Source organism: Eretmochelys imbricata, chromosome 1 (assembly GCF_965152235.1).
Source record: "Eretmochelys imbricata isolate rEreImb1 chromosome 1, rEreImb1.hap1, whole genome shotgun sequence".
Taxonomy (NCBI): Eukaryota; Metazoa; Chordata; order Testudines; family Cheloniidae; genus Eretmochelys; species Eretmochelys imbricata.
Genome location: NC_135572.1, coordinates 268,914,162 through 268,924,312, shown reverse-complemented (window position 1 = coordinate 268,924,312; position 10,151 = coordinate 268,914,162). Strand labels below are relative to the sequence as shown.

The 10,151-nt window shown below is 46.0% G+C and overlaps 1 protein-coding gene across 1 annotated transcript in view; it reads right to left on the bottom strand.

The window, feature by feature from the left end:
- Positions 1-3,342: 3,342 nt before the first annotated feature.
- Positions 3,343-10,151, bottom strand: part of MEI1 (meiotic double-stranded break formation protein 1) — a 67,318-nt gene continuing 60,509 nt past the window's right edge. Inside the window, exons 28-30 of the mRNA XM_077807596.1 lie at positions 6,362-6,468; positions 5,496-5,627; positions 3,343-5,066 (exon numbers count right to left, since the gene is read on the bottom strand). Coding sequence (XP_077663722.1) covers positions 4,719-5,066; positions 5,496-5,627; positions 6,362-6,468 — 587 coding nt within the window. The 3' untranslated portion in view covers positions 3,343-4,718. The remainder of the gene's footprint in view (positions 5,067-5,495; positions 5,628-6,361; positions 6,469-10,151) is intronic.

Here is a 10,151-nt window from a genome sequence, read left to right as displayed (position 1 = left end):
GCACCGCTCGGCGATGTCACTTCCTGAGCCCGCCGCCGCCGCCGGCCCCGCGAGCCGGGTCGGTGCGGGCCCCGCGGGCTGCGCCGGCCCCCGCTGTCACTGCACCGCTTGCGCCGAGCAGAACGTGAGCCCAGCCGCCGCCTGGGCTTCAGCCTGGGGGCCACGCCGGCCGCTGGAGCCGGGCCGCGCTTGGGCGTCGCGCACACCCAGAGACGGGCCAGATCTCCCGCTTTGAAAAGGATCATCCGGATTATAGGGGCTTTGGCGTATACAGGATCGGTGCTTCATGTGTAATGAAAGCGGGGCTGGGGCTCAAGCAAGTTTTTTACTTTCATACCTGACTGGGCAAACCCAGAGGTGCTTGGGCCCTGAGCTGCAAAGCCTAGAGGTGCCAGGGCTGCCCCAGCACAAATTAAGCACTGGGTAGGACCCGATTACCCTCCCCTCCCGATTTTTCATACTTGTTGTCTGCTCACCCTAGCACACACATACACGGTAATCTCACCAACACAAACGTGCGACAGGATGCCAGCGCAGCAAAGGCTGCATTTCTGGGGCAGAGGAGTATTTGCTGTATATTCAAAGGTTTCAGAGTAGTAGCCGCGTTAGTCTGTATTCGCAAAAAGAAAAGGAGGACTTGCGGCACCTTAGAGACTAAACAATTTATTTGAGCATAAGCTTTCATGGGCTACAGCTCACTTCATCGGATGCATGTAGCTCACGAAAGCTTATGCTCAAATAAATTGGTTAGTCTCTAAGGTGCCGCAAGTCCTCCTTTTCTTTTTTTGTATATTCAAACAGTAAAATCTTTTGGATCCTTCAGGCTGAAAGACCCTGGACATGTAAAGTGATGACTATGAGGATTTTTTAAAAACAAAATGTCTTTGAACCATACAGAACATGGAGTGAAAATGGATCAAAAATAAATGATGAAAATGAAAAGAAAGCCTTCAAAATAAAATGTGTAGATTTAAAGTGTTAAATATGCACAGGCAAAAGTCTAACTCAGGCCAGGGCTTGCATATGTGCCTTTGCTCATTCCAGTCTTCCCACTGAGGTCAATAAGACTGCTCATATGCATAAAGTTGGGTCACCTCACCTGCATAAACATTTGCAGGAGTAAGTCCTTAAAGTGTGAATGCCTGCAGCCATAGCACCAAGTGCTGTGATCCATCGGCTAAGCAGGGCCAGTACTTAGATGGGAGACCTCAAAAAAACACCATCCACCATGGGGCAACTGTCTGTATTTCCCACCGTTGCATTGGTCCTACTGTTAGCAACGTTGGGAGTCTCACTGTGGATAGGCAGCTATAGGCACTTGTAACACCATGTTATTTAGATCTGTTCCCCTCGCCAACGGGCTGCTCAGCACCTTCTTCCTCACACAACCCTTTCTTTCTACCCTTCCACTTCCATAATTCACACGCTCTTCAAAGTCACGCCCTCACAAACTCACCCAAGCTCCCTTTGGCTTTAGAAGCCCCTCTTGAGGGCCGTAGCTTCCCAGGCCCGAACAACCTTCCCTTCAACGCACAGTGGCCAGACATTCCAAACTCATCCCTTTCCAGGATGGAATATGCTGCTTCCGGACACTGGTGCCCAGGAAAACTTCCTGTTACTCATCCCCGTTACTCTTTTTCTGATGGATTTATCTCATTGACGTTCCTCTACCAAGCGGAAACTAGGCACCAGCTGCTGGCTCTCTTTACAAATGGATGCAATCAGGCTAAGCCACTGGGTGTGCGTCAGGAGATCCCCCACCAAAAAGCAAAGGCATGATTCGGATTCAAAGGCAGCTTGCTGCGGCCACAGTGCAGACTACTGACCACTATACGATCACAGCCAGCCGCTGGGTGACACAGCAGCTGAGTGGGAACTGCTCCCTTCTGCGCTCTCGGGGCGGCCGCCGACCTCACCTACGGCCACAGCTATTTCTCAAGTCTCCCCATTACTGTCACAGTTAAAATCGTAACAAAAGAAAAAAAAAGACAGGAGGCCAGCCTGCTGCCTGTCCGCTTTTCTCTCTTCCTCGCCCCTTGACCAGTTGCCACTACGTTAGGTTGGCGATTGTCCTCATGCCCTTGGCCAGAGTATTTCCCTTTGTGACTCTGAAGTGTGCCCTGACATGCAGGTCTTGAAGCTGGGCCCAGTGGCGAAAGGCGATGTGGAGGCTTTCACTAGGGCCGTGGTGGCCTTGCAGACTAATTATCTCTCTGGAGATGAAAATCCACACTGCGGGGGTGTGTGAAGGGAAGTCGCCATCGAAGGAGATGAGGAATGTGCTGGACGGGCAATGCATCTCTTTCTCCCCATTCAAAAGGACTCTCCCCATCGGGGAATCGAACCCCGGTCTCCCACGTGACCGGCGGGGATACTCACCACTATACTAACGAGGAAAGGGGCAGGGCTGCGCACTGCATGGCTCTGGGGGACATGAGCTATGGCCAGTTGACAGCACACCAGGGGCCCTAGCAGGCAACAACACTGCTTGCTCTCTCCTCCTTCCTAAAGGCTTTGGTTGGCTGCAGCAACAGCCCTGGGAAACACCCTCTTCCTCCTTACATCCGGTTGCCCAACACCTGCCTGGGACCTTTCCCTCACCGACAGTTGTGATGGTGTTTGAGGATGAGAAGAGGGCATTTGAATGGGAAAGAAAAGGGATGGTAAGCCAACAGAGTTTTTTCAGGAAGAAGCAATTAACATAAAAGCTTTGGCTGTGGTCAGCAGTAGTAGCTGGAGGCTTGTGATGATATGAGTTATGATCCATGACACATTCAGATGCTACCACAGCTTTGGAGAAGAAGTGACTCTTTTATAGACAAGTAGGGAATTGATTTCATTGCATCTACAAGTCTGTCAGGTGGAAGCAAGGGGCTCTGAGAGGAGGCTGTGGAGCCAGGGTTAATGTAAAGGGGTTGCCTGTGTCTTTTTATGGCCCAGGTCCCCCCTCTCTACTATAAGCAGAGAGAAGCTGCCATGCTCTGGCTGAGGTAAGCAGCGCTCATCCTCCTTGCTGGTTAGTGTGGTGAGAGCTCCCCCTTCTGTTTCAATCTATTTTAACTGCTGCTACAGGCTGAGACATTGCCTTCCCCCACACATACCACCTGGGAAGTGCTGTGGTGTGCTCCCCATGAATGCAAGTCTGACCTGAAGGGCAGGTTTCAACCAAGCCATCTCTAACAAATGAATGGAAAAAAGAGGGAATGCAAGATTTTATTTTGTGATTGCTTTTCAACAACAGTAAACACATAACTTTTGAAAACCAGCTACCAACCATTTCTGTTTTTGTTCCTCTCTAAGCCACTGTCTGGGAAAAAGGGCAGGAATGGTCTTTCTCCGTCCATTTCTTATTTCTCTGCTCCATGTGCTCCCTCCTCTTGTTTCAGTCTGCAATGTGCAAGAGAGACACCGCCACTCCTCCCAGGCATCTGATGTTGATGGCATGAATGGAAAACTAAAGGGAAGGACAAGCCAGGAAAACCCAACTCGCTGTTGTAATTTCCTGTTTGGGCAGTGCTCAACAAATGTTGCCGAGAAACTACTACACCTGTCCTTTCCCTAAACCTGGATTCTGGCTGTGGGGAGGGGAACAGCTTTCCAGACAATGTTAAACTTAAAAACCTGGCTTTCAACTAGAGGATTGTTGCTCTTCCATACAGTGACCCTCGCATTCCTATTCAGATGCATCCCAAATACTTTGTAAAAAACAGTGCAAGGATCTTTGGGCCCCCTAGCATCGGAAGACCAGTTGCAACAGCCCAGAGGCAAGGAATAAGGGAGATGGCTCAGGGCGCTACCCCCTCTACCTGCAAAAAAGACAATTGCAGGGACTCTCATGTGGAATGGGATCAATGTGTGCAGGTTGAGAACTTTTATTCTGGAGCAAACCTCAGCACCCAACATGGGATAATGGTGGAACCACTCTAGCAGGAATCCTGAAGGTGGTGCCAGCCTCCCAGTGGGGGCTGATCACTAACCAGACAGGGTTTTACTTAGAAGATGGACCCTTAAGGGGCGACTCCCATGCGATTGTCAAATGCAACAGAGATGCTTCACAGACACTGCACTACAGGCGGCTCGCAACAGCATTAGCTTCAGCAGCACTTTGGACAGAACAGAGACAGTATCTGGGGCATTAGCTGGCGGAGATAATGCAGCGTGAAGAAGCCAGGCAGGCTAAAGCAGCTAATTTGAGAGAGAAGTAGCCACTTAATTAGGCATATACTCTAGGCTCCCTCATTTATTTCCCAACCCCCAACAAAGGCAATTTTGGGCTAATTGACCCTTCTGGTTGAGAAGAGCTAGTTGCAATTGCTAGCAGTGCCCATCAACTCTGCTTCTAGCTCAGGCTGAGTGGGGGAGATGCTTGACAATGCCACAAGACATGCCTGCCCTTTTAACAAGGGCTAACAATAATACCTAGTCCTTGCATAACGGTGGTTGTTTTCAAAGTGCTTTACAAGCGTCCAGTTAGCTTCATGTCACCCCTGTGAGGAAGGAAAAATGAGTAGCAGCACAGGTTAACAGATGGAAAAACTGAGGCAGACAGAGAAGTTAAATGAATCACTCGTCCTAGGGAGGAGTCAGTGACGGGGCCATGATCAGATATTCCTGGCTCCCAGTCCTGTGCTCACTCCTCAAGCTGTCTCTGTCAGATAGACAAGCATCGTCCCATCAAGACACTGTTCCCAGCACAGGTAGCGAGGAGCTAGGTATCATTAATCCCTTTTCTGCACAATTAGGATTTTTTTCACCACAAAATGCCCCTGGCCAGTTCTTAGCATGAGGGTTTTGGCATCTGCAACAAGTGGAGATGTACTGAATACATTCTTACCCTCATTCAATCTTAGCTGGATGATGGCATGGAGCAACAGATTAAATATCACCCCTCGCCGAACTGCTGCGCCTTGCTTAGCAATGTCATTTACCAAGGATGTGTGTCTTGCAAAAGGATACACCATGTCCTGTGCGCTTAGATGGGTCCTGGTCCTGGCTGGGAGGCTCTCCAGCAAGGTCTGAATGGTCCCTTCTTGGGCTGGCTCCATCTCACAACTCCCACTCTGAAGCTGAATACCAAAGGAAAGGGATGATTTCCAGACCAAAGGGCAACTAACTGGTTTGTTCCTTCACATCTCCATCCCTTACTTCCCCCATTCCCTCATCCATGGCAAAGATAGATGCTCTTCTTATTACAAAGGGTGAGATTCAATAGGCAGAGGGACTCATAGCAACATAAACAATACAATCTGGGCACTGCTTGAAATGTTTTGCTTTCCCGTTCCACAGTTCCTCCCTGACTGCACCAGATACAAACAGCCAAGCTGATCATCTGCAGGATCCTCCCCATCCCATTACCTTCTACCTCACAGAACCCGAAGCGTTTCCGAAGTCTCATAGCAAAAACAGAAGAGATTGTTTGCAGGATCCCCTTCTCATAACCTCTTCCCACATTCCCCCATTTCTCTTTTCCTCCTGGGCCTTGCCAGCACTCTTACCTGAAGTAGAAAGAGGCGTAGAGCCTGGGATGTGGCACCAGGAAGCTCTGCTAACTTGGCTTTTGCTGCCTCTTGGAGTATCTGGCTAATTTCACTTTGAGAAATAATACCGCTGCTCCGATATCTCACAAACTTGAAGAAGAGGAAAAAGGGACATTTAATAACAGAAGTCATACGGATTCCAGCAGTGACTCATCTACAGCTACACAAGGAAACTGCACTTAACCAAAGGGGAGATTTCAAATCAATTTAGTTAAACCAATGCAAAAGGCTGTGCAACCACTCTACTTATGGTTTAAATCAGGCTTAATTCAGTTTAGCATTAGTTAATTAAGAATCAGTTGAAGCCAAACCAAAATAAGCCATTCCTAAATGGAAATAAGAATATCCACACAGGAGTTTGCACTGGTTTAACTAAATCTGTTGAAACATCTGTGCAGGCAAGAGCTCAGCTAGGGAAGGACAGCGTCTTAGATCATTAGCTGCCATCATCTTTCTTTCAACAATATCTTCACATATATTTGACATGTGAGATCAGTGCTTCAACAATGCAGTAAAGCAAAGAAAACCACATATTCCCTGTTCCTCTTTTGTCTCCCCGCCCCCACATATGATGGGAATGTTACACAGAGGAAGAACAGGGTATATCCACTTAAAGGTCAAAATGTATAGGTGACTTCCCTTCTGCACTTCAAGAATATTAGTTTGTTGTCCAATTATGGGCCAAGAATACAGGTACAGACTGAAAGCAATGGAAGTGTGTGAGTTGGGAGGTAAACTTATGATGTACTGTCCAATAACTTACACACCTGCATTGCACTAATACACAATCAATTCACAGAACTGTCTATTCCTCCCCTGCTCACCAAAGTCATCAGCCTGAGAATTTCTGGACGAAGGAAGGAGTTCTCGCCACCATCCAGTAGTGTGAAGAGCAGGAATCGATTCCAGGGCTGTGAGACGACATGGAGCGCTGGAGGAGCAAGAGAAACTCATCACAGGTGGTTTTAAAAACTGCAGTGGCAGGGTGCTCTTAGCTAAGAGCACTCCTTCATACCAAATCCAAATCCTTCTGTTCTTCCGCGAGACACCAAGCCACTGGAGACAAAAGTGGTATTTGTTTTATATCCCTTCATCAGGGGAGGGTTTATCAGCTAGGAGGCCAAAGGCTTAGTATCTTCAACCACTGCTTTCTGGTTTGGGGCCTCACCCCATGACTTGAGCTCATAGCTAATTCAGACACCACAATGAAGTACTGGGTGTGGGGGCTGCAGTATCAGATGAGCCAATCATCTGAGACAGTAAACCCAGTTGCCTTCTCCCCATGTCTGGCATTTGTAAAAGTGATAGTTAAACTGATCTCCAGGGGCACTTTTCAGACAGAGTAGCGGGCTATCCCTAGCCCAGAACGACAAGGGATGCACAGAATTAATCTGTCTTGCATAATTTTGTACTTTCTCGCATAAAAAACATTTTGCCTAAGAAGTGCTGCAGTTCTGCCTTTTGCCCACGCGAGGGTGCTGTGGCATCAGAACAGACAGCTGTGTCCATGCCAGCTGTACTAGCACCACAGCGGCCTCTGGTGGGCACAAGGCAGAACTGCAGCACTTAGGCAAAATGTATTTTATGGGGGGAAATACAAAATCCTATGCCCAATTCTGCAGAATTCCCGTAGAGTTCATCACAGCACCCTGCCCGCAGAACTAGGTTTGGACAGAGCAAGGCACACAGGGCTGTTGGGGGGGGGGTCACAGACTGGGATTCAGAATGGCTAGTGGGCAAGACAGAATGGAGCATGGGCTCAGGAGTGTGGGCTGCAGAGACCCATGGGGATGAGGGGTGTGGGGACAGGGGCAGACGTGCCTGACTGAATGGGAGAGGCTTGGCGTCAGCCAGGGTCTGCATGGAGGAGGCTTCCCAACACCCTAACAATTCCCACCCCCCAAAAGAAAAACCTTTCACCCACACTCAACAGCCTCCAGGTTCACTCCTAGGCTCCTTCCCTCTTCCTCAGTTCCTCCATTACCCCTGACTTCCCCAAGCCTTTGCACTGCTTCTGACAGGTGCAGGAAATACAGTTCTGTATTGTAATTTAAATGAATTACACAACGTGCTGTATTAATATGCCCCGTAAGGAACTGATTTGTCAAAAAAAAAAAAAATTTACCAGAATCTTTTTTTTTTTTGGGTCTGCATTGTTGCAGACACACCTGCGGACAGATATTTTGAAATAAATTACCAAAATAATTGTAACTGGCGTGATTATATTGTGTTATTTTGACAAACAAAATATGCAGATTTTTGCAGAATTTTCAAATATTGTGTGCAGAATTTTTTTTTTTTGGTGCAGAATTCCCCCAGGAGTAGACCCTGTCCACACAAAAGTTTGTAATGGTTTAATAAAACTAGTTTAGTTAAATTGACTAAAACCCCTGTGGACACTCCCATTTCAGTTTTGCTTAAGCATCTTCCTAATCTATTTAAGCTAAATAAGCCTGGTTCAGACCAAAAGGAGCATCCACATAGCCTTCTGTATCCACATAGCTAACTGTTTTAGCTAAATCAGTTTAAAATCATACCTTAAATCAAACTGGTGCAACTGGGTGTGTAAACAAGCTCAGGGCCTCAGAAAAGCTGTACCCCTTTGGTTGTCTCCCCACCATTTGTAGGTCATTCACCTTCTTACGTTGTAAGCTCTTACACAGGTAGGGAGCATATCTTCCTGTGTATTTCTATAGCACCCGGCACAATGGGACCCCAATCCTAACCTGGGGCTCTGGGCACTACAGCCATAAAAACAGATCCATGCTGTTTTCCCCTTTCTTAGAATTCCAATCGAGAATACTCCAAACTCCACAGTTTGTGATACTAGACTGTTGTTGAAATGCTGAAATAGCATGTGATCTGTTTAATATTGAATCAGTGGAACCTCCTACTAATCTGCTCTCTCTTTCTGTTCTACTGGGACTTTTATCAGAGACACACTTGGACTACTGAGTAGCATTCATCTGTAACATCACATTTTCATTTACGAGTTTCCTCCCTGCCAACAATGGCCCTTTTGTTTAGTGCTCATTCATTCTTTGGTGTTCTCTCTCTGGGTATGTTTACACAGCCCACAGAAACAGAACTAAATCACAGAACTAAAAACTAATGGTAGCTTAATTAATTAATTGCATTTATAATGGGAAAGCAGAATTAAGTCCAGACCAGTAATATATATACTTGGTGCTTTAATAGGGCAAATTTCACAAAGCACTTATGAGCCAAACCAACTGGGAGGAAGAATTTAAAACGAAAAATGTGAATGATAATTGGGAATCATTTAAGAACACCTTACTATAGATCACCAAAAAGCCACAATCGAGGAAGAAGCCAGTACTGATTAAAAATGAACCTGGTTTAGAGGGGAAGTTGAAAGCAGCTATAAAAAAGAATAATAATATATATATATATATATATATATATATATATATATATATATATATATATATAACAAATGGAAAAAGGGGGAACTTGATAGCAATGAATATAAGTCAGAAGTTAGGAACTGCAGAAAATTGATAAGGGAAACAAAGGGACACAAGGAGAAATTTGTAGCCACCAGAGAGAAGGTCAATAAGAAGGAGTTTTTTTAACTATATTAGGAACAAAAAGAATCCTGACAATGGTATTAACTACATCAGAAGCATGAAGCCTGCTAAATAACCAGTGGGGCCCCTGGACGATTGAGATTCAAAAGGAACACTTAAAGACAATAAAGTCATCCCAAAGAAACTAAATGAATTCTTTGCTTCAGTCTTCATGGCTGAGGAGGTTAGGGAGATTCCCAAACCTGAGCCGTCTTTCGTAGGTGACAAATCTGAGGAACTGTCACAGATTGAAGTGTCACTAGAGGAGGTTTTGGAATTAATTGAGAAACTTAACAGTAACAAGACACCAGGACCAGATGGCATTCACCCAAGAGTTCTGAAAGAACTCAAATGTGAAATTGTGGAACTATTAACTATGGTTTGTAATCTGTCCTTTAAATCAGCTACTGTACCCAATGACTGGAAGACAGCCAATGTAACACCAATATTTAAAAAGGGCTCTAGAGGTGATCCCGGCAATTACAGACCGGTAAGTCTAACGTCAGTACCGGGCAAATTAGTTGAAACAATAGTAAAGAATAAAATTGTCAGACACATAGAAGAACATAAATTGTTGGGCAAAAGTCAACATGGTTTCTGTAAAGGGAGATCATGTCTTACTAATCTATTAGAGTTCTCCGAAGGGGTCAAACAAACATGTGGACAAGGGGGATCAAGTGGACATTGTGTACTTAGATTTCCAGAAAGCCTTTGACGAGGTCCCTCACCAAAGGCTCTTACGTAAATTAAGTTGTCATGGGATAAGAGGGAAGATCCTTTCATGGCTTGAGAACTGGTTAAAAGACAGGGAACAAACGGTAGGAATAAATGGTAAATTTTCAGAATGGAGAGGGGTAACTAGTGGTGTTCCCCAAGGGTCAGTCTCAGGACCAATCCTATTCAACTTATTCATAAATGATCTGGAAGAAGGTGTAAACAGTGAGGTGGCAAAGTTTGCAAACGATACTAAACTGCTCAAGATAGTTAAGACCAAAGCAGACTATGAAGAACTTCAAAAAGATCT